General features: G+C 44.7%; 1 protein-coding gene across 1 annotated transcript in view; it reads right to left on the bottom strand.

The window, feature by feature from the left end:
- Positions 1–16,471: 16,471 nt before the first annotated feature.
- SYCP2 (synaptonemal complex protein 2) overlaps positions 16,472–25,586 on the bottom strand; it is a 574,037-nt gene continuing 564,922 nt past the window's right edge. The window contains exon 4 of the mRNA XM_069649839.1: positions 16,472–16,665. Coding sequence (XP_069505940.1) covers positions 16,525–16,665 — 141 coding nt within the window. The 3' untranslated portion in view covers positions 16,472–16,524. The remainder of the gene's footprint in view (positions 16,666–25,586) is intronic.

The raw sequence follows: 25,586 nt of genomic DNA, 5'->3' as shown, positions 1-25,586 counted from the left end.
AGGACTTCGTAGAGGGAGTCTGTCTGAGGGGCCATTATCTGTTGATGCAGGCCCACTTCAGTCCTATTCAAAAGGACAATATCGTCCGCATATATAAGGCATCCCTAGAGCTTATTAAGGCGGAAGCTCCTAGCTTCTTTCCATGTCTGCCAGGTATAAGTTGAAAAGGAAGGGTGCAACCAAGCAGCCCTGCCTGACTCCTCTTTCCACTTTGATGTAATCGGAGAGAGAGCCTCCACCATCTAATCTTATTCGCACTGTGTTATCTCTATACAGTGTGATCAGAATAGATAGTAATGGTTTCGGTATCCACCACCTATCCAATTTAGCCCAATGCTGATCTCTGTTAACTAGGTTGAACGCCTTCGACAGATCTATCCAGGACCCAAAAAGATTCTTCCCCCCCTTAGCACTGACTTCTCCATTACCCCATTAGTATGGTCCCATTAAGTGATGTAGAGAGGCATTTGGAATTTGGAGATGGTGCGACTATGCTTTGCCCATTTCTGTAACTCCCCAAGCACTAGCCCCCCGAACAATTTACTTTCAACGTCCAAAAGGGCTATAGGGCGATAATTCACTATGGAGGTGCTGTGGCCCTTTTTGAATATGTGGACGATGACCGAAGTGGACCAGGACTTAGGGAGTGTTCTATTAATCAGAATTTCATTAAACAACTGAGTTAAGACCTTCCCCCGTAGATTTATGTTTCCTTTAACGACCTGGTATGTCAGGCCATTTGGCCCCGCCGTCCGAGAGGATGATGCCTTTTTTATCAATTCCCTTACATCTCGCTCTTTAAAGTCCAAAGCCCAAATGGCATCTGGGATGTTATAGCTGAAAGTACCTTGTGGCCTTTGATATTGGGACGTCAGGTACTCTATCCAATCTACTTCAGCTACCAAATTTATTAAACTCAGTTTAGAACATTCTCCTCCCGTTAACAATTGACCAAAAATTATCAAGAATGGTTTTCATTAATGCATCGATTCTTCTCTCACCATCCTTCTGAAGGCGTAATGCCTGATGTTTGACTGGACCAGTTTTGTAGGCTCTTTTGATCTTTTGAGCCTTCTTTGCATATTAATCTCTTGATAGAGTTGTTAACTTCAGGGCCCTGAGGGCATGTCGCATTTCTCTTTTTTCAGAAGCTGGTGTCTTGGAGGGCTTTGGTTGCCCCTGTGATTGTGGAAGATATCCACAAATGAGTCCTTGAAATATTCTTTCATAGGAGCAGAGTGCATCAAGGATTGATATTTCGATAAAATGAGCCTTTAGCGGTCTGCAACCGACCCCCAAGTTTGAGGAATAGGCATTGTCACGTATAACAGCCTGGTGCAGGGCTCTACAGAAGTTGGCTGTCAAGGTGGTCAGCCCAACCATGGATCCACAAAATATTGTGGAGCAGATGCTGGGGCAAAGAGTGTGGGGGCAACATCTGTGTTGTTGCTGACCACTCAACCCTCAGAGCAAAAGGGTCTCTTACCCAGAGAAAAACTTAGGGTTAATCAGTAATGTTTTTATTAATTCATTTATTTTGTTTATTTATAATGCGGCAAAAGCCTGCAGGCAGGCAATGCAGTTTCTGGCCAACTTGGTGCCTAGCGCGAAACACCAGGAAGCTTCCCATCCCCCACCCCCTGACTGGCAGACGTCACACCCAAACTACACCTCTTTGTCGTGCAACAAAACCCCTCCTCAATATGAATAAATAATTGCTATATAAATGAAGCAGGTTTCATTACATTGTAATGCAAGTACTTAACAGAAGACTTCTAATGTGAAAAACCAGCTGTTGCTGTCCAAGTAAATGTTTTTTCTGTCACCTGCACTTAGGGAAGGCCTTGCCTGAATGCAGTTTCAAACTGTCCATACTTGCACACTGCAGTGTGACAAGCCTACCCGGGTATGAGGGCCCACTGACCCCTGGCCCTGTGTTCTGTTCGTGCCACCTCACTTGTATTTCACAAGGGGCAATACTAGACTAACCATATTTATTATTTTCTGATGGAAGGTTATCATTCCAAGATGGACAGTCTGGTACACTCTTATTATATTCTTTCAAAATATCTCTATGAGAGTGAGAATAGGGGACAAATAGCACCAGTGAGGGTTCCTGTATGCTTTTCATTAAATCACAGAACCTTTCAGGACTATAACAGTGATCAGAAATCTCTATATTGGATAAACAAGTCTGTGATAAAAAGGATTGGATGTGTGAATCTCTAAATTCATAACAGATGCATGGCTTGCTGCCATGGCTTGGTGCTCACATCAATGTTCAAAACACTCACCCCAACATTAAAATGTTTGTAAACAAACCATACATACTCATTTGCACAGCTTAAGTTTTTGGATGCAAGTTTAACATGGCTGCAACATCAGACACTCAAATGGGGTACAAGGGCTGTTTTGCTTCTTGTTTCTGAAGAATTTTAGATGAGGAAGGGCTGGGTCTCAGTGTGTAAACAAATGAATGCACCCTTATTTGTGATAAATACTCTAAGTAATTTGTTTCTATGGACAGATGCAAAATTTAGGGCCTGTCCACAAGTTTTTTCAAAGGTATGGTCTCCTAAGTAGGAGATCCAAACAAAGAGTCTGTAAATACTCGACGATGGGTCTCAGTGTGGGCATGCCCAACCCCCAATACAGAAACAACTTTTGGGAATTATATCTACAGACAGGACAGGATACCGTAGAAGAGAGATCCAATAAACAATGCACGGAAAGGCTACACAGAAAGGATTGTACATCTTACAAACTTTAGCCCTACCAGTAATAAACTGATGAATCGTTTTAAACAAAACCGCCTTCTAATGTATGGTTAAGGGTCCATAGTTCCTCAGCCACTACCTCTTCACTATTACGCAGGCCTCAGGGGTTATTTCTGCAAAAACTAGCAGGCCCATGCTATCTAACAGAGCTGGCATTAGCATATCTTATTAGTGCTGGCTGGACTAGCTGCAGCTAATGAAAGCCATGGTGTGGCAGTTTAGAAAGGGCGTTTGGCCTAGTGGATGTACAAATTGAGGCAACGTCTTTGATTGCTTTATGCGTTTACATGCTACCAATAGCATCTGTGAAAATTGATTATAGAAGTGCACCCAATAAACACCCTGGAAAGTCTCAAGTAGAAGTTTGCCCAATAGCCTCTCTGGAAAATTGAACTTAGAAATGTAGCCCAGTAGACGCTCTGAAAATTTGCATTTAGAAGTGTACCCAATAGCCTCTGCGAATGTTACACTTAGAAGTGTGCCTAATAGCCTCGCTGATAAACTGAATTTAGAAATGTTCCCAATAGCCTCTGTGTGGAAAATTGTACTTAGAAGTTCGCCGGGTAGCCTCTCTGGGAAAGTGATTTTAGAAGTTTGCACATTGAAAGAGCATATAACCATTCTTACCACACCCCACGCTTACTCTCTCCTTTACATCACCACTCAACTAGAACACAGAGATACTATGACACCATTCGGTATAACTGTTCCCATACGAACATCCACCGCTTACTCCACATCATTCTATGTAAACACTGCTGGTCTCACACCCCCAGCCAGGCGTTTTCCTCAGGCCTAACGCAGCCACATCCGTTCCGGATAAATCCTGCCAGAACGAACACATTCTCCTGATCTCTCAACCACCACACCTACCAATAAGAATCAGCTATTACATGTGTACCGCACGAGCTGCACACATATCCGGTGCACACACGCACCTTTTGACTCTCCCTACTCTCTCTACTGATCTGAACTTCGGTTCCCAAGGGCATTCAACCTACCAGCGCCTTCAGACCATACCAATGGTATATAAGGCGCTATATAAGTGCAAAATAACAATAACAATAACATGTGGGCACAGTATGGCATGCTCATCTGAGCCACATACACAAAACATTCCAGTATGCTATTGTATGAACTTTGGACACAGAGAAAAAAAGGCATATGTTACATAAGGGGAGAGCCAGATAGACGCCATTAACCAACAGGGTGGTGGCTTGTGCAGCGCACAAAACATTGCTGCACACATCACTGCATTGATTTTCCATGAACTACGGTCTGCATGGTGACACTCAATGAACTCTACTTTCCTAATCAAGATGCCAAGTCACATTGAGGTGCCATCTGGTGTGCGTGCTAGGCAGTGGCTGGCTTGTTTAAAAAATTAAGACCTTTGATGCTGAGCGGAAGCATTTAGTCCATTTCCCAAAGCAGCCACTAGAATACTTAAGCAAGAAAATGACAGTTACCGTCCCAGTGATGCATCATATGTAACTAAACAGTAATATATAAAAAACTAAAACGTGTTGGTGTGTCAAATAAAGAGACATGAAAATAAAGAAAATAGTTTTAAACTTTTTCTACGTGGCATTTTAATTCTCTTTGAAGAATGCATAGGTTTGGTCAGCTAACTGATACTAGTGCTGCCCTGGTGAATAAAAGTGCCCCATATTCAGTTCTTAACAATGAAATGTTAAGCACATGCTGTGTAAAAACAATGGCTTGTTAAATGAGCCATCAATTATAAATTGCCCCACTTGAAAGGCTGTCAACACAAAGAATGAGGGGCACAAGGTGTGATTCCGGAGCATCTCACACGCTGCGTTTGGAATATGCATTCCTTTGTTTGCATTTTCCAACGAATCACAGTCATCCACAAGTCGACAGAGAGCAGCCAGCCGCACATTGCAGAGGAGCATTCACCAGCACAGCAGGCTGCTTAATCTTTTGTGCGACCAGACCAGAGTCTGCTTTCTAGGTGGGCCCCTTACTGCGCCCCCCTCCTGAGCTGCTTAGCTCTGCTCCCTGGGCCGTCACCAGCTCTGCCCGGACTAAGAAAAGGGGCTGCCTGCAGGCTTCAGGCGCAGATATATTAACAGAGTGAGAAACAAACACAAAAAGACAAGACAGTCAGGCCTGGTGATAGAAGGTTTGTAGGGGTTTTTTGTGATTGATTACCTGAAAAGTAGAGTTTTCAGGGATTTTCTGAAGATTTTTATATCTGCCTCATGCCTGAGCGCAGGGAGGAGTGTTTCAAAAATTGTCTGCCTTTATTTATTTATTTATTGTATTTGTTGGTAGCGCCCAGACCCGAAGGTATCACAGCGCTAAGGCAGTACATGTTGGTTACAAGATGGTTTGAAGATTACATTTCAAGAGAGATAATTCATCATATACAGTGAGGATATCAAGCTTGAAGAGTTACAGATATTTGTTGAAAAATGAAGTTTTTACTTTCTTACGGAAGAGTGCGTAAGCAGGTACGTCTTGGATATGCTGTGGGGTGGCATTCCAGAGGGTGGGAGCGATGGTAGTGAAGCAGGAGCACCCAGCTCTTTCTGGCAAACCTAGGTATGTGCAAGGCTAGTGTGGTGGTGGAGCGGAGATTGCGTGTGTTGTATTTCTTAGTGATACGGTTCATGAGGTGAGGGGGGCCGTGTTCTGTAAGCAGCGGTAGGTGATAGTGAAGAGTTTAAATTCAATACAAGCTTTGAAGGGGAGCCAGTGAGCCTCCCGTCTGATTTCTGAGACGTGGTTAGAGCGTTTCATGCCCCAGACTGCGCTGAGAGTTTTTTGATGTTTTTGGTTGAGGTCCCTGTTAGGATGGCGTTGCAATAGTACAGGTTGCTACCTATGATGGCTCTAGTTAGGTTGAGACAGTTGTTGGGGGTAAGGAAACTTCTGGAGAGGTTTATGAGGTTGGTGGAATAAGCTGCAGAAGAGGCGATAGCTTTGTCATGTTTTTGCATGTTTAGTTCCGCATCCAGGTAAACGCCTAATGTTTTGTTATGAAGACGAATGGGACTCAGGTAAGTCTTCATATAGGTTGTTTATTTAAGTAACAGGATGAAAAGACCCCCCACAACTGAGGACCTTTCTGCTTCAGTCCAGAGACACCAACTGCCAAACATAGAACATTTGAGAACAACATAGAAACTTGCAGGCTGGTTCTATGACATCACAGAGCAGAGTGAACCAGATTAACATAGCATTCTAATTCATGCTTATCATGCATTACTACTCTGAATAAGCAACTTCACAACACATCTCAACCTTTTTTTTTAAATGTATGTGTATACATTACCCCATTTTCTCACCACTGACTCTCCTCACCTCTGACCTCTCTTCACAGTGGCAACTCTACATTTGTTCCAAACCTGACCACCATCTACTCGCACTGCACCCTTCATAACTGCAATTACCCTAACTGGGTCAGAATATAATTGCTCTCCCTTCCTCTTTACCACACCTTTTTTTATCCTTACCCAGTCACCTCGTTCCACATGCAATTCTTTTCTTCCTCTCTTTTTGTTTTCCCGCATGACCCACTCACTCTTCTTTTTCTTCAAAACATGCCTTACTTGATCAATAACCACATCCGAATCTCTGCTCCTCCCTAACCATGGAGGACATGCTATAGAGGACGGTTTCGACCCCTCAATAGTTCAAAAGGACACAATCCAGTAGTTGTGTGAGGTGCCATGCGCAAAGCCCACATTCTATTTTGAATGGTTACCAACTTGTCGAAACCACACTGTTCACCCATTCGCACACTCTCCATCACACATCTATTTAACCTTGCTACCATTCCGTTAGTTTCAGGATGATATAATGCTGCCCTCTTATGGGCTACTCCACACTTCTTTAAATATGCAGGAAATACACCTCCCACAAATTGAGTTCCATTATCCGTGAGAACGCTTTCGGGTAAACCTTCATTCGCAAAAATTTCCTGCAACACTTTTACCATGTTTTCTCCTGATATTTCACGGACAACCTTGAATTCTACCCACCTGGAAAATAAATCAACCACCAGAACCACATACTTTCCTCGTCCATATCCTAGCTCAACCGGACCTAAAATGTCCATTGCTATTTCACTCCAAACCTTGGTTGGGACACCTACATCAATAAGAGGTTGTTTTCTAGCCTCCACCCCCTTCCCACTCTTGATGCAAAAATGACATTCTGCCAGTCGATTCTCAACCTCTTTGTCAAATCCCGGCCACCAATAATCCGATCTCAAAACCCCCTTGGTTTTGGTAATACCAATATGACCAGTATGAGCTAGGTCAATAATCCTTTTCCGTATCCCTGCCGGAACAACTGCTCTCTCCCACCTGAACAACACACCATCGTTAACAGACAATTCATCCCTAACCTCCCAATAAGGTCTTTCCTCCTCGACCAATTCAGATTTGTTGGGCCAGACGGATGTCAATACATAAGTAATTACCTTGCTAATAATTTCGTCCCTTCCAATCTCCGCCAACCACTCTTCCTTAGACACGATTCCTTCTGTGTTCACAAACACCATTTCCATTTCCATCTCCTCAATTAACCCTTCCTGGGTTGCAACTTTCACCCTTGAAAGATTGTCAGCTAACCTGTTCTCCTTCCCGGGAATGACCTCCATAGAAAATGTGTGCGCTTGCATCCTGGTAACCCACCCGGCTACCCTGTTTGACACCTTATCCAAACCTTTACTTTAGAAAATAACCTTTAGGGGTTTATGATCCGTGCGTAAAATAAATTCCATACCCCACACAAAATTCCTGAACCTCTCAACTGCCCAATAGCATGCTAGAGCTTCCTTCTCAAGCACGGAATACCTCAACTCTGCACCTTTCAACCCACGTGATGCATGTGCTATCACTTCTTCTGAACCATCATCCTGTTTCTGCGAAAGTACTGCACCCAGACCACCCTCGCTGGCATCTACAGTGATGATGGAACACCTCCTTGTGTCAAAACATCCTAACGGCCGGGCCATATCAATCTCTTGTTTGATCCTTGCAAACTCCATGTCACACTTTTTGTTCCATATGAACTCAGCACCCTTTTTTAGAATCTTCCTCAATTCCAACACCTTGGATGCATAATTCATGACGAACTTTTGATAGAATTCCGTCATGCCCAAAAATGACCGCAGTTCACTTTTATTGGTTGGCTTTTCAATCACCTTTATCGAATTTAGAATGCTCTCCTTGGGTTTCACCCCTTCATGTGAAACTTCATGGCCTAAGTAATCAACTTTGGAAACAGCAAATTTACACTTTTCCTGCCTCAACGTGATCCCTCTCTCCTCAAAGATTCTCAACACCTCGAGCAATCTTTTGTCATGTTCTTCCAGCGTTTCCCCACATACTAAAACATCATCTTGGAAACAAAATACCCCTTTCACACATCTGAGCAACCGATCCATCACTTTTTGAAAAACCGACGAGGCCGATGCTAATCCAAAAGGCATCCTTCTAAACTGAAAAACTCCCTCATGAGTGATGAAAGCAGTATATTTTCTACATCCCTCCTCCAACTCAATCTGGTGATAAGCTGAGGCCATATCCAATTTTGAAAAAAAATTTCCCCGCCCAACCATGGTTAACATTTCACACATGTTAGGCAAGGGGTGCCTGTCCACCATGACGCATTTGTTGAGTTCACGCATGTCTATGCACAATCTTAGATCCCCTAAACTCTTTTTAACAACAACTACCGGGGACACCCATTCAACACCTCCTGCCTTCTCAATTACACCCAACTGTAACAACTTCATCAACTCCTTTTTGACCCCTTCCCTTAAGGACAATGGTACTGGCCTGAGTTTCGCAGCTACGGGTGTACTATTTCGCTTTAGTACAATTTGGTGTATAAAACCTTTCACTTTCCCCATATTCCCATTGAACACACCTCTGTGCTCTTCTGCATATTTGCATGACTCTACACATGGTTCTGACACCTGGAAAACCTGCTCAACTTTGTTGGGATCTAGCCTGATGGCAAGATTTTTCTGCTCCCTCCATCCTAATAAGGTCTGACCCCTTTTTGTTATGTAAACCTTGCCATTACAGTTGCGTCCCTTGAACTCAAATTCGCTCCAGACATACCCCAATAAGTCAATCTTATCTTGATTATAACCACCTGGATTTATATTAGGTTTAGATAAGCTGGACACTTCTCCTTGCATGTCCTTCTCAAACACACTTTTAGGCACTAAGGTAATTTTGGACCCAGAATCTGCCATCATGGATATCTCATGCCCATTCACTTTAACTAACGCATACGGACGCTCACAATCATCCATGTTTTCGCTCTCCGACACAACATTAATAGTATTTATAACAACATTCTGCAATGGAATGGACATTTCCTCCTCAGACGATCTTCCATCTTCTTCTTCATTCACATATAAGACTTTCCTTTGATTAGTCTGTCCAAATTGAAAGTTTTTACAGCAATTCGCATAATGCCCCTTCCTTTTACACCTAGCACATGTAGCCCTGCGACCCGGGCATACAACAGATGATGCAAAATGTGTGTTGCTAGCACAACGGAAACATAGTCTTTCCTCCTTCTTCTCAGTCTTCTGCACTGTCTCTTGACCTCTTTTCTCCTCTACAACTCCACGACTTGACTGCCGAGTCCTGGACTTTTTCTTTGGCTTCCCATCAGTCACACTTAAGACTTCGGATTTGTTCTCCTTTGAATCTCCCATCTCATTCTTAGATAATATGGCTACACACTCTAGGGAATGTTCCACTCTTCTTGCAATGTCCAACACTTCATCTAAATTAGGCTCATCTCTCAACCATATCTCCTCTCGAATTTTGTTTGCCCTGCAATGTGTCATAAACTGATCACGTATGTGTTCATCAAATTTCTCTTGAAATTTGCAAGACAAGGCAAGGTGTCTCAATGCCGTTACATATTCTTCCACCGATTCTCCAGATGCCTGCACACGCATGCGAAAGTTATAACGCTCCAATATAGTGCTGGTCTTTGGGTTGAAGTGCTTATCCAACTTCATCAAAGCCACGTCGAATTCGTTCATGTCATCTCCAGAGCCATCACCATGGGGTTGTGGGAGCGTCTCGTATACTCTCTGACCCTCATACCCCAAGAAATGCAGTAACAAAGCTAATTTTCTCTCACTTGAGTAAGATGTTCCCCCAGCTGCTCTCAAATAGTGCAAGAACCCCTTGCGCCATTGGGCCCATAAGATTTTAACAGGTCCTGGAATTGGCATAAAAATTGGTGGACCTGCGATGCCCGGTAATCCTGCCATACTGCTGAGCAACGCTCCTAGCTGGAACAGTAAACAGTTTGAACGAACACCTCTTGGCTTGTGAGAAAAAAAAACTCTTGGCCGTCTCTCCACACTCGTATAGTTGCAGTAGGTACCCAGTAAAATTACAGTTCCTAGTTTTGCAACAGAAAACAAATTTTTCACTGATAAAAAAATTCACCGAGTATCAATGGACCACCATCATTTTCTTCTGCATGCCAAACCTTGACTAGTCCATACGGTAGGTTGCACTGCTCATTGTGTGACCGCTGGGCCGTGTGATTTTATCTTATTTTTTTTTCAATTGTGCCGTGCGCGCTTTACCATAAATACGGTATTGCTCTCAACTGTGTCCTGCGTACTTCCTGCCCGTCGACCAACTCAGCGTATGACAATCCAAAACGTAGATCGTTGCCACACACCGACGCTGTGAGCCTCCTCGTCTCACGCGGGTGAACTACTCCTTTGCCTCTACACCTCGGAGCGATGCAGAGCTGCTGGGACCCGCGCACTCCTCCCCGTAATGTACAGCACGGGAAACAACCGCGACTGGCCCGGTAAGCTCTCGGATCAATGGGGCTGCGCTGCGGGCCTCCGACGGCGCTGGCAGGGCAACGCGCGCGGCACTTACTTGGGAGTGGGCAGCAGGAGCTCACGCTGGGGAACGGCGTCCGATTTATTTGTTCAAGGGGCCCGCTCCTGCACATCCAAGAGGTCGGGCGGCCCGGAGCACCAGTCAGCCGGAGTCAGCAGGCGAGGGCACGGCGGTTCTTCGCTCCCTCGGAGGTCGCTACTACGCTAGAAGAAGCGGAGCGACTTACGCTCTGGAGACAGGTCGTGGGAGGTCTCCTGTCACCCCATCCTCGTCGCCATTGTTATGAAGACGAATGGGACTCAGGTAAGTCTTCATATAGGTTGTTTATTTAAGTAACAGGATGAAAAGACCCCCCACAACTGAGGACCTTTCTGCTTCAGTCCAGAGACACCAACTGCCAAACATAGAACATTTGAGAACAACATAGAAACTTGCAGGCTGGTTCTATGACATCACAGAGCAGAGTGAACCAGATTAACATAGCATTCTAATTCATGCTTATCATGCATTACTACTCTGAATAAGCAACTTCACAACATGTTTTGATATGATCGGAAACAGGGATGGTGTTTCCGTCGATTCAGAAGGAGAAGGCAGGACTGAGGTGTTTGAGACAGTGTGGGGAGCCCACAATAAGCAGCTCAGTTTTTTCATCCTTCAAGCAGAGATGATGGGTGGCCATCCAGGTTTGTATGATGCTGAAGACGCGGTTAATGTTGTTGGAGTCTAGTTCGTGGTTGCCAGTGATTTTGAGGAGGACCTGCGTGTCATCGGCGAAGTTGGTGTAGGGTATGTTGAGGCTGTCTAGGTGTTTGAAGAGGGGTTTGGTGTACATGTTGTAGAGAGTGGGGGAGAGGCAGGAACCTTGTGGGACACCCTAGGACACAGATATGGGATCAGCGGATTCAGGCCCAGCAAAGACACTGGTGGATCGGCCAGTTAGGAAGGACTGGATCCATAGTGTGGCTTCTGGGGCGAGGTGGAAAGTTGTGGTGAGGTGCTTGCAGAGGATTTCATGATCTATCAAATCGAAGGTTGCAGAGAGGTCTAGTAGGAGGAGAATTGCAAGCTTGCCATTATCCCTTATGTGGTCAAGCTGGATCTTAAGGTCAAGGAGGGCAGATTCCATACTGTGTGTGGACCTAAAGCTTGATTGGCGTGTACCTAAAGATGTGATTGAAGTTGCCAGTAAGCAGTGCAGTCTAGGATTTTGAGGCGATAAGGTACTGTGGTGATAGGACTATAGTAAGTGGGGATGGTGGGATCTAAGGAGGGTTTCTTCGGGAGAGCCGTGATCCATGCTTCTTTGATTGCAGAGGGGATTGAGTTGGATTTGAAGGATGTATTTAATGAAGCTGGCTATGGTAGGGGCCAGGGGTTCTGAGCACATTTTGACAATGTGAGCAGGGCATGTGTCGCCAACACAGAAGCTTTCAGGTTTTGGACAATTTTCAGGACTTCAGGGGGGAAGACGGCAGAGAAATGGAACTGAGGAAGATAGGTTGCAGTCATGGATATGATGGCTGAGTGGGTTGGTGGCAAGGGTGGTAGAAGAGATTTTTTGAGAATGGCTTTGTCTCTTAATTTCTGTGTTTTGGTGTCCAGGGCAGATTGGATAAGCGTGCACCATGCTTTGTTTTTATGAAGATTGTCAGGAGTGGGGGCAGGGGTTTCAAGCTCTAAGAATTGTCTTGCATCAGAGATTCTGGTATTAAAGATGTTGGCTTTGGTGGTGATGATGATGATGGCTGTTTTGTAGGTTTCAGCTAAACACCGGAAGGAAGCTTTGTTAGTGGAGATAGGGCTCTTCCTCCAGAGATGTTAAAGAGCACGTTACCTTTTCCAGAGGGAGGCTAGATCATCGGTGTACCAGTTTTGGAGGTTTCTTTTTTTCCTGGAGGTAGTTTTGAGGGGAGGGTGTTCGTCAAGTGCAGTCAGTAGTGCGGTATTGAAGATGCTAGGATGACTTCGGAGGTAAAGTTGTCTGGTGTGGATTTGAGGGAGGCTACAATGAAGGGAGTCAGCAGCTCGACTGTGAGCTTACGTGTCTGTCTAGCCGTAATGCAGTGGGGTTCGCTGCTAATGGGAGCGTTTTTGGTAGGGGATGAAAAAGTGAAGGTGATCAGGGCATGATCTGACCAAGGAAGGGGGGGGTTATGGAGGACACTTGGAGGGGAGTGTTGCAAGGGAGTATCCAATCAAATGTTCTTCCTTTTTCATGGGTGGGTGAGAGGACCAATTGGCTGAAATTCATCTCTTCAAGTGTTGCTGTGAGGGCAGATGCCTTGAGGTCAGTGGGGTCTTTGTAGGCTAGAATGAAGTCTCCTAAGAGAATGAGTTTAGTGTTGGGCTTGAGGAGCGCAGTGATGAGGAGGGGGATGTTTTTTCTGGATTGCCAGTGTGGGAGGGTTGGCGGTAGACGAGAAGTAGATTGAGGGTGGTTTGGGGGGAAGATTCAAGTTTGGCTATTAGGAGTTTGTAGCCTGGTAGGTGCTGCAGATGGGAGGCTCTGATGGGGAGGGTGGCTTTGTGAATGAGAGCAACACCGCCTCCTGATCTGTCTTGACGGTCGGCTTGTAGGATGCAGTACCCAATGGGTATGGCTAGAGAGAGGAGGGGACTGGCTGCTTCATGTAGCCAGCTTTCGGATAAGGCTAGCAGGTCTAGGATGTTAGCTAGTAGGAGGTTGTGGTTGTCGCGAGCATGAGCGCAGATGGAGCGCACATTTGTTAATGCACAGACAAAGATAGTGGGGATAAGGGGGCGATATGAGGGTAGGCTGGAGGTTGAGGGGGCTAGTAGAATGTTTTGAGTTTCTTAGGCCAGATGAGTTTCAGTTCTTGGAGGCCGGGGGAGTTGTATATTCTGGTACATACTCTATATAAGCGGGTTGGGCCAACACATGGTGTTTGGAGTGCATGCGTGCTGATGGGGGGGTGGTGGAGAATTTGATCTCTGAATAGGATTAAGTAGTCGGGGCTTGGAATGACTAGTCTGGTTAGCTCAAGCCTAGGCACATCAAAAGATCTGTAAGCGTCCATCTCCTCACTGAAGTTGTTGGTTAATTTGTGTGGCCGATTAGCTACTAGATTAATAATGGATGGGCTGGTACGCTGCCTCAGCCTTGCGTTCCTTTCCTGCAGACTTAAGGTGATAGTTGGTGGTGGATTGTATTCTGAGTGAGGGTGTGGATGTATGTTGCGAGTGTTATTTTACTGGCAAGGGGGACAAAAGGCTATGTATGGTGTGTGAATTTGGATACTATTGAGGTGCATGCAGGCGAGATGGTAGCTCGGGTGAGTGGTACTGTTGCTTGTGTCTGAGGGACATGTCCTATCAGGGAAGCTGCATGAGTGTGGCACTGTAAATAGGCAGTGTGTGGTGCGCTGAGGGGAGGCCTGAGAGATGCAAGCCTTTCGCTATGAGTGGTCCTGTAGGTGCCTTTGCAGAACGGCTTTGTGAGGTGAAGGGTGATGGGGATCTTGCCGTCATTGAACGTCGCGTTTTGTCTTGCGCATGGGTTTACAGGGAAAGATCTTTATGGTTTCGGACACAGTAGGTAACCAAGGGTGACATAGTAACAATACCTGGCTAGTCATATTGTGTGGAGCTGGCACTATGGTTGACAGAATTTTGTTTGCATCACAGTGGGCCTGGTCTTCTGAGGTAAAATGACCTTTTCACCCTTGGTTTTGCTATAAGACTTGCCAGGTGTTTTAAAGGACATATTTAGGCCAAGATCCGTTTTGGATTGCAGACTTTTAACTCACCAGTGAACTTTTTAGCACCCCTGGAGGGAACCTCTGTGTTGCCAATACTTATTTGAGCGCCTGATCAGGGCTCTTCAGAAATATGTCCTGTCGATTTAAACTCTAGGTGGGGATCCTGAACCTAGCCTGTATTTTTTAATCCTGGAACAACGAGCCTTGGAGAAGACCCGGCAACTTGTGCCCTGAATCAGGGATCATTCTCTTGCTCAGTGCTTTTAGGTCTGAATGTGAAACCTCTGAGCTGGCTACCGTGACCACTTTAGTTGCCTTACGGTTTACATTTGGACGAATCGGGAAAAGCTTACCTCTCTTCGATGTCTTGCCTGGATGAAATCCTCAAGGTGCGAATGTGCTTGGCATCGAAAGACCTCCTCCCAGCACTGAAGTTGCAGATGGAGCGCACAAGCTCACAAAGCGTTGCAGTAGCAGCTAGCGTCCTAGCGGTAATCGGGCCTCCAGACCGGGCAGCCGATGCTGCATAGTGATGGCCACACAAAGAACACCCGGCATAGACAGTGGGAAAAAAAAACAACACAAAGCCAAAGCAACGGGGGAGCTCATTTGACAATAGAAGCGGGAAAAAGATCTGCTTGTTCTACATGCATCGGATCCCAACTTCATGGATAAAGGGGCTGAAGGGCGAGGTCACGGGCAGTGCATAAGGTGGGGCAAAAGCAGGTCATACAACAGGCACTGTGTAAAAATAAAAAAGGACAAGAAATTCTTGGGTGGTACAAACAAGTGTCCTGTTCTGCAAACACAGCCACCATTTCAATGCAACTCTTAGTCACCTGATTGGCCACACCACAGAATGGCCTACTTTGGATGTATTTTAGTAGGGGGATACTTGCCCTATCCGGAGGTAAATTCTTAAATGGGCCCATCACCCCTAAGGGATCAGATGAATGTGGTGCAGCCCACTAGTTGCTACACAATAAGCTCGCCAAGAGACCAGGGAGTTTTGCTGATGGGATTCTGAGCAGGAAACACAGCTGTCCCAAGCAGGAAGGACTGGTGTTGCCCTAGACCAGTGAGGCCCACCAGCTTTGTCCGCTCCTCCAAGGGAGCCCGTCCTCGGGTTAGAAGAAAAACAGGAACCAATGTTTGGTGCCACCCGTGGCACTGCTGTACTAGTGGAGTGCCAAAGATGAGGAAGAAGAGGGACCCACTTGGCGTGCCACAGGCCATCCTGCTGCCTCAGCAATTTTGTGCGCTCCTGCTCCCGAACCTGTGACCCTGATGAGGAAAGAAGCCTGAGGAGTGCTTCTTGCACCCCCGACAGTGCCATGTCTGGTGCTGTGTCTGCGCCAAGCTAAAAAGCAGCGAAGAAGATGCAAAGCATCCTTATCCTCAAGAACGGGAGAGGGCGGCAATAAGGAGAATTGGCTGTCCTGGGCCACTGTCAAGTTGGGACACATTACCCAGGGTAAGAAAAAAAAAACACTATCTCTCACACATGGACATATCTCTGCATGGGTCTATCTGAGCGTGTAGGGGAATTTGAGTGTAGGGTCATAGAAGAAGGAAGAGGGGATTTTGCCTGTACTGTGCTCGTGCCCATCTACAGAGGTCTTTGCAAGGTGGGGCATCTGCCATTTGCTGCGTCCCTGTGGGGCAGCAATGACAGCACTCTCTCCAATTACATTCGAATGACACAGTTCCAGACATTTAATATAATCAGATTAAAGGTCTGGACACTAGCACCTGCTAGCACTGCATTCCATTTAATGTAGCTTTTATCCCTACTGAAGTTACCTCAAAGGTATGTGGGGTACAATATCAACTGAATGTCTTTGAAGACTACAACACTGAGCAGGAAGCATGTGTCAAACCTCACAGATCTCGTCATCTAGATTAGCGCACTTGAGCATCACTATGGTGCCTGCAAAGCTGTAAAAAACTCTATTGAAATTAAGAAAGTAAATCAGATTTACACGTCCTTTCGTTTTTAGAATACAGCATATTTTTTATTTACGAGATTTGTAAGTCTCTCTTAAGAAAGATGTGATATAATTATACAATAAATAGCTCAAAATGACGGGTCAGACGTCTATGTTAGCTCTATAACCATATACATAACCGTAAAATAGATGTTATTTAAATACTTATCGTTTGAACAAGCCCTTGCTTTATCATTGATGTGAGCCCATCTTCACCCTGTATGGAAATGTGTTTGGCAAACCTCTGAATGACATTCAGTAACGTTGACACATTCTTAATTTCTTTATCATCAAGCTCCTAAAAAAAAAAAAAAAGAAAAAAAAAAAAACGACTTAGATTTTGAATCAAAAATGACCTGTTGCCGAACACCTGTATTCTCTTTGTAGTCTTTTTTTAAATTGGGTTGTAACAAATAATGTAAACGAAACATTAAGAGCAAAGCAAACATAAGCATCTAGAATATGCCCCCAAGTATTGACAGAGAGCTCCCCAAGTACCATCCAGTGTTCTTCTAGACAAACCAGCTCCTAATGCAGATCGACCCAAAACGAAACTCTATATTAATGTTTGAAACCATTGCATGAAGGTGCTGTGACAAAGTTTGTTACCTTCTTGTGGGAACGGATTGTGAGGTGACTAAGGGGGCCAGGCATGGTGATGTGACTAACAGCCTCATTTTAAATGGGGCGGAGTGGTAAATTAGGGCGTAAAACCAAAGTGTATTGCTGTTACAACTTGATTAAAAATTCGGACCCATTTTTGTGCAGTGACAAGGCAGAGAAGGGGCACGAAGGGATATAAGATCTCCACCTTGCAAGCCTTCTCCATCTTGTCAGTGTGTTTCGTTGCACGCCAGGCGTAAACAAATGGATTCCTATGGGATTTGCCTTGGTTTGGCACCTGGTCAAACCCAGGACGATTCCAAAGAAATTCATTAGTACATTTATTTGAGTATTTATAATGCGCCTATACAGCAAAAAAAAAGATGTTTCAAGGTGCAATGGGTGTAGGGGGGGTCAACAGGGATGAAGAAAAAACAAAAACGGGTCTACCAGGCCTTGTTTCATTCGAATCGTGCAAGTACAGTGACAAGAAGTGCAGGGGAGTGCTGGTCAGAGCAGAACGCGCTAATGCTAAGGAGGAAAAGGAAGTTCAGGTTGGAGGCAAGCGCACAATTTCTGGGAGGTAGATGGGAAAGGGCCCATGGGTTCGGCGAGTGCTAAGGGGAGGATAGGTGGACAAGTGCCAAGGGGATGCAGAGAGTGCAGGGGAAAGAAGGTCCACGTGTTAAGTGTGAGGGTACGGGGCTGGATGGGCTCAAGGGGGTGCAGGCCCAGCCAGGCAAGTGCAGGGCGAGGTAGCCCAGGAGAGCAAGTGCATGTTGGGGGGTGGGGGGGGGGTGGTCAGGGGATACAAAGTGCAGGGGAAGACTGGTTGAGGAGTGTTTGGTGCGCTGTCTGAATCAGGAGGAGTCAGGCACCCAGTTATATGAGGCAGAGGGGAACATTAGCATGGAAGGGGGAGAGGGAAGGAGGAAGAGAAAGGGTAAATGCTGCTGCCTGCAAAGCGTATTTGCAGGCAGCACTTACATTTTTGCAAGGCAGAGAGGAAAGTGAAAGAGTAAAATCGAGTTTGCCTTGATTTTACGCTTTGCTTCTCCACCCCGACTTACACATTGTTAAAATTGCATCCTCGGAACCCAACAGCTGCAAGTGCAAACGTTGGTAGTCCCCTGCATGCAATTATTATTTGATTTAAAATGACCACCTATGGGCATCAGTGGCCTCCTCATGTTAAGTAATGATGGAACTGCGGGCAGAATCGGAAGGATTCTATCGTCACCTTCACCTTGCCCCCAGCATTCGGCCGGTAGCAGTCATATGCACCCTCACTATATAGACACTGGCCCTTTAATATTTCAGTTACCCAATACCTGTCATCCTATGTGGCATGAGAAATCATAAGATAAATGAACTCTGCACATAACCAGTACTTGCAGCACAGGCAAGGATACACTTCCCATCAGTTTGAAGCTGACACAGAGCAGAGACGCATGCTTGAGCACCTGTGTGGTCTGTGAGCCGGATGCTCCAACATTTGCCTATCCAAAATGGCAGACCCAGCCTATGAAACAGCGGTCCAAGTATGTGAAGGGGAGGGGTTTGCCCAACCAGTTGCAGGTGGAGACAATTTGACAACTAGTGAGAGCCAATCAGTGCAACACAACTCATGGGAGGGAAAATCCCAATTATGAAACTCTGTTTAATAGAGAGTAGTGTCAGTGTTTGGAGTAGACTCCAGCAGGTGAGTGAAGAGAGTTGGAGGCTAGAGAAAAGTAACGTTTGGAGGCAGGTAGTGCATATGAGGGCATATTTGGGGATAGAAAATGAAGGATACCACCAGGAGACAGGAGGTTGGAGAGCAGACAGAGAAGCCATCAGGAGAGAGGGAGTTAGAGATTAGAGTAAGAGAAAATCAGGAGAGGAGAGGTTAGAGAGGAAAGCATGAAAACGACCATTAGGAGAGGGAAGGTTGGAGACCAAAGCAAGAGATAACATCAGGAGATAGAAGGATGGAGACAAGATAAGAAAGGATGCTGGGGAACAGAGCGAGAGAGAGAGAGATGTCATCAGGAGAAAAGGGGTCACTGTCAGCGATTGTGGCAAAGTGGCAGACTAGATAGTAAGGTAAAAGACAAGGGCACATCTGGACCAAGGCCGAGGGTAGGTGTTAACCCCTAATCTAAAATGGTCGAGCCCATGATGGAACATGTTGGAAGAGCAGGAATGAGCATGTGCCCCAGCCCAAGCGAGGAGAGTGAGCAAAGCTAGTGGAGAGGGCAGGACACTAGGTCATGCAGCTTGCACAATCCTCAAAAGCATGCTCTTGGAACCCAGGGAACTGTCCCCTGATTGGCTACGCTACCACAGCCAAGAAACTTCAAGTATACTTAACCTTGCTCAAAGAAACAGATTGGAAAATCCAGAAGCTATACAAGAAATGGAGGTGATAGTGTCCCACAGAGAAGACGCCTTGTCCCAGAGAGAACTTAAAGAGAATTGCAGGGACTAAGCGGTAAGAGAAATAGGCTTTTAGAGATTTGTGAACCTTGAGACTATCGAATGATATGCAGAAGGAAGAGAATATATCCTGACTATTCTTTAAGATGCTTGCTCTGTGGAGTTTTTTTTGTTTTTATCTTAAAGACTGTTTTGACCCACATCTGTGTTGTTGTGGAACCCACCTATCGATGCAGCATGGTGTAAGAATGGGATCTACACAGGCTGAACTGGAAGCCTGTGCAAGCCCTTCACTTCCCTGGCTAAAAGTGGTTAGGACCTAAAGGATGGCCCGGGACCCTATAAGAGGTAACCCTGGTTCAGCTACGTTTGTACTTGTATGGCATGGAGAATATAAATATTTAACCAGAGTGGTGAGCTCTTGATTTCATAGGCCTAAAGATGGATTTTACTGAGAAAACATATGGCAGAATCCGTCAGGACTAGCAGTAAAGTATGGAATTGGAGTTGGTGCTGCTGTTGTGGATAGAGACCATAGAGTAGCGATGAAGGTATTGCTATTCAAGTATGGGTCTGAGACATTTAGAATTCAGGAGGGGAATACTGTAGGACAGCTTGTTCGTGAAGTGGACCTTCTCACACACCCAGTTGAAGTAGACGACTTGGGTCAAACAGAAAGGTGACAGTTCCTTTTAACTAGCCCGTTTATTGCATAGGGCACTAATTTCCCGTCCCCAACATCAGGTAGAGTAGACCTTTTAGAGCCTGAGGAGTAGTGACCCAGAGAACTAGCAGGACAGACGGTACTTCTGATGGAAACTCCTCTGAACCCCGATTTTGTACAAGTGCAGAGAAAGGATCTTTTTGTGTTGCCTGCACTTGAGGCTATCTTCTCTGCAGAAGACGGAGGCGACAGACAGGACCATGCGCTTTAGAATACCAGCTTTTCTACCAAGTAATGAACAATGTCAAAGGAGATGGCAAGAGTCCATACACATGATTTGTTCCACCCTGCTTCCGTAGAGCTGTTCTAGAAGTCCCATATTCCCGTTTGTCATCACGGCAGCAGGGTGTTACTAAGACACAGGCAAATGTTCTTAGTTGCGTCTTTTGGCTAGGGCTTACCAACAAATTGAACAGTACTGTATGGAATGCCCTGTAAGTCAGAAAACCTCCTGAAATTATGTTGGGCGGTCCCCCTTCAAACCTTACACATAATTAATGTTCCATCCTTGAGACATGGTATGGATCTTATGGATCACTTGAGCCCCTTAAAGGTGTCACACTGGAACATCTTGGTGATTCTGGATTACGCTAATATCAAGAGGCTTTCATGATGAAATTCAATAGTACTCAGCACATATTTAAACACAATGTACCATATTTCTCTAGAATGTGCTTCCCTAAGGAGAGCCTAACAGTTCAGGGAAACCCATTGACGTCCAAACTGATGGCCAATATTAAGAATATGTTGCACATAGACACCCTCCATATAAAGTTCCAGAAGGAGGACTTAGTGGACTGATATATGTACAAGAGCCATGTGACGTTCTGGACATATTGAAGGATGGTTGTAGAAAAAGACAATGGAGATGGTAACATATGTATTTCATTCATGATTTAATGTAATGTCAATTGAATGCATTTATATTTTTTGTAAAGGTTTTTTTACGAACCATAAAAAAATAAAAATAATTTTTTAAAAAGAAATAATAAAACAAGACAAATTTACCAGACCCACTGTTAGGACTGATTTTCTATACTCTGGGAAGCTGTAGCCAAACCAGTTTAGGTAGCAGTGACAGGAGGTCTAGGCTAAGTTCTTCAGAGGTGAAGAACTTGTAAGGGGTCCACAATGTATTTATTTGGATTTGTAAAGCGCACTAGCAGCCCGAGGGCACTGATGCGCTGTTGCATGAAATTGGCTTAGTTACATGAAGTTTTCTTAGTTACATAGGGATACTTGGCTCTTGGTTACAGTGAGCATGTAGCCTCGCAATGATACTGGATCATGATCATACAGGTGATTACATTTGGTTAGCATTACGGTTACAATGAAGGCTATAGAAACAGTAAGACTGGGGTAGGCAGTCTACATAGGACAGTGGTGCCAAAAATACTTAAGACAAATATGGTTTTAATTGCTTTCCTGAATTCTAAATGCGACTCAACACTTCTAACATAATGGGGTAAGGAGTTCCAGTGTGTCGCTGCCAAGACTGGGAAACTAGTTCCTCCTGCACACATTCTCAGGGTCTTAGGAACTGACATCCTGTTAGTATAGGCAATTCTAGTGGGTCTGGTTGAGACAAGCTTGAGAATGCTTTGAGCCAGGTATAGTGGTGCCCGATTGTCATTTATGGGTTAAGGCAAGAGCTTTAAAGACTATACTCTCTTTGATGGGGAGCCAATGTACCGGTTTCTTGGTTTCAGAGATATGTTCCCTTTTGGAGATGCCACTGGCAGCCCTCAGGGCATTATTCTGGACTGTCTGGAGTTTGGTGAGGTTTTTAGCAGACGTCTCCAGAAAGAGGGCATTGCAGAAGTCCAGCCGCAATCCTATTATTGCTCTTTCAATGGTGAGACAGTTCTGCTCTGACAGAAAGGGTCTGGCTGCGTTAATCAATTTAGACTGGTAGGCCGAGGTCGAAGCAATGGCATTGACCTGCCTGTTCATGGAAAGGTCAAAGTCCAGGTAGATCCCAAGGGTCTTTACAACTTGTGATATCGGGATTGGCACGTTGTCAATTGTGAACGAGTTGTATTGTTTGTCCAGTTTCCTGAGGGTGGCAGGAGATCCAATTAGCATAAGTTCGGTTTTATCGCTGTTAAGGCATAACCAGTTTTCTGCCATCCAGGTTTGGATGGTGGAATAAATGGACTTAAAGGTGGCCATATCGGCTTCATAGTCACCCGTAAGGGGGATGAGGACCTGTGTATCATCAGCATAGTTGGTGTATGTGATGCGCAAGGCGTCCAGGATGTGGAACAGTGGCTTGATAAACAGGTTATACAGGGTAGGTGAAATGCAGGACCCCTGTGGGACTCTGCATTTAATGAGGCACAGGCTGAGTCAGAGAAGACTTTCATAACCCTTTCTCTGAGAAACCAGGTGATCCAAGCAATGGGCTTAGGGGAAGAATTGGCAGCGGAGGAGAGATGGTGGCAAAGGGTATTATGATCCACCAAATCAAGCATCTCTGAAATTGTCCACTTGATTTTTTAGGTCTAGGAGTGCAGTTTCGGTGCCGTGCCCCGGACGGAATCCCGACTGCCGGAGGCCGAGCACGTTGTTTGCCTCAAGGAATTTTTGGATTTGCAGATATGCTACCTTGTCGAGGATTTTTAAAAGAAATGGAACCGTCGTAATGGGCCGGTAGTTCCCTAAGATAGTGGGGTCAAGTGTAGGCTTTTTGAGGAGAGGACGTACCCATGCTTCCTTGAGACCAGTTGGGACATGGCCTGACTGGAATGATGCATTAATAAATGCTGTAAGGAACGGGGCAAGGGGAAGGGCACAGTCTTTAATAAGTTGAGCCAGGCATACATCCCCTTTACAGAAGGATGGTTTGAATGATTTCACGAGGGCGATAACTTCTTTTTTGCTCATGTCCTTGAAAGCGAAAGGAGGGGAGTCACCGCCAGTGTTCCCTCTAAGCTGTGCGCATGTGTGCTTGCCCTGCTTCCTTCTGGGTGATTTTTAGCAGCGCACACAGACAATTCTTACCTATTCAACAATATTTAATAAGGCACAACCACAGCAATTAATTGTAATTTGCTTTCTCTTAAAATAAGCAACTACCCCTGATATTCTGCTAATCAACATTACACTACTATGCAAGGGTGACCATAAACACCTAAAGTCCCTAACAGCAAAATACACACGTAAGAGGTTAAAAACTAATATGAAAAACTGGCTCCATGAGCAGAAGAATCTAACCAAGATATACCTGTACACATTAACCAAATAATGTTCCCTCCCCACCCATGACTCCTAAGCTTGATTCTACCACACTTTGACCTTATGACTAACTTCTGCTCCAGAACACATTAAGATAGTACCAGACAACCTTGACTCATCCTCTCAAGGCTCTGCGAAAGGTTAGCAGATGTGTACCTACATCCACTTGTTTTATGTTTGTTGTAATGTGAACAATATGAACAACGTTCACGTGCCAGAATTTCTGTTACTCATTGTGCCTTACCAAAAGTGTCACCCACACGATAAAATCGAACTACCAGCTAAAATATTGGATACTGACTGTAAGTAAGCAGGCTACCTGCATGTGTAACCTTATCCTATACTGGCTCTTCTTTGTACACATGTCAAGCAAGTGATTTGAAGCAGCCCTCTTCAAGTTAACGCATTATAAAATTCAAATATTCATTTCCCCAATAGTTATTTTAAGAAGACAAATGTGATGCTCAGAATCTCCTACTTTGGCATTACTAACATTATCCTATAAGTGGAGAGCAACATTGCAATATCACTTACTTTGCCTACAATGAATAATGGGTATGGACTATGCCTGGGATTACTCGTCCATAGTATCAGGGCACCAGATATTCAGACAGGAGAATGCTTTTCACACAATCTGCCTCCTTTCCAAGTTTTCAGAGTTCTTTTGGGCATAGACCGTCACACATTATATGGGAACTTGCTGCTATGCAAACAGTTTCACCGAGCACTGTGTAATCCTACACAATGATATAAGGGTGGTGTATGTTGCAAACAATCTTGCATGCACTGCAAAACAATTGAGTCATGACATTCTTAAAATGCACATAATTTTTTGAGGCATTAAATATGCCTTTCTTGCAAAGTATTGTGGGTCTGCAAATACCCCAGTGAGTGTTAACTGCTGCAACCCCTCACTTTGTACAGTGCTCTATTAACTAGTATTGGAGGCTAGCATAGCACAGGGGCCCGGGGAAGGGTATGGGTGGAAGAGCACAGGTCATGACGCCTTGCGGGTGATGACCAAAGCAGCAAATTTCAAAAACCAAGTCAGACGTTTCAGCAGTACACTGAAGGAAATGTGTTGCTCGTTTGCTAAATGATAGGAAATTCTAGGACCCGTCTAGACAACAGCACCTTCTTTTTCTTTCTATGCTCAGCTGCTGAGGGCTTTTCAATATAACTATATGCTCTGTATCGTCTCTACCATCTCCCTGCATCTTATTTAACTCCTAACAAAGAATTACAGAAGAGGGATCCATAGTTACAGAAGATGGGACTCAATCTGTTGCATCTCTTGGGATGTGATGCCATTAACTTAAAAGGTATATATATGTGCTTTTCTTGCACAGGGATCCATAATAAAAGTCAATAAAGCTCTTGTTTAATTTGTCTAGGCTCTGGTGCGGAAGGGTGGGCAAAACTAAAGACTACATTATGTTCACTGTCATTTCACTTTTTATGCCATGGTTAAAAGCAAGGCTCTAATCATATTTTGCTCCCTACTTAGAGTAAAAAAGTAATTCGCTTTGCAAATAGGAATACTTTCTGCTTATTAAAAGATGTTCTTCCCCTTGAAATTCCTGTTGAGATCAGGCATTACAATTATTAGAGTTTCTTCCTATGCCACTACTCTACTGGTCACTAATTCGAAAAAATATCTGTGGAGCTTTGTGGGTTGAAGCAACAAAATGTTCAGTGTTTCTCGTTTTTGTTAGGCACATTTTCATTTTTAGGGAGTACAAATGGATGTTGTAGATGTCTCTTAGCTGTAAAGCTGGTGTTATCACAACCCAAAGGACAACGTAATGTGGATATTAAGCAGAGGCACAGGAATATTTTATCATATGCTGAGGTGCAGTTATTCTGATGCAATTATCATCCTTACACAAATTATTAGGAGCATTTTCTCCTGGCCCTTGAATTACTTCATTAAAGTGTCACTTGAACTCCTATCAGCATGTTTTTGACACATTGCTTTTATTTGCCATTAATCCATCACAAAATGTTGTATTCTGTCTGAATTTCTTGACAGCCACATTAGTTTATGACAAGAGAAATGTGTGTTTTGTAGTACATAAGTGATTTTCCAGTGGCATAAAACGTTTGCAAGGTACTGTGGCAGATGCTGAAGTCTTGGACTGGTTGATGAGTTTTCTGTTTAATCACATATGGTATTCTATTTTAGCCTATGTGTTTGGAAAAAGGGTTGTAAGATTTGTCAAGAATTGCAGTGGCTG

This window comes from Ambystoma mexicanum, chromosome 3p (assembly GCF_040938575.1).
Source record: "Ambystoma mexicanum isolate Mex_15411 chromosome 3p, UKY_AmexF1_1, whole genome shotgun sequence".
Taxonomy (NCBI): Eukaryota; Metazoa; Chordata; class Amphibia; order Caudata; family Ambystomatidae; genus Ambystoma; species Ambystoma mexicanum.
Note: the sequence above shows the minus strand (reverse complement) of the source record. Positions and strands in the feature narration are given on the sequence as shown.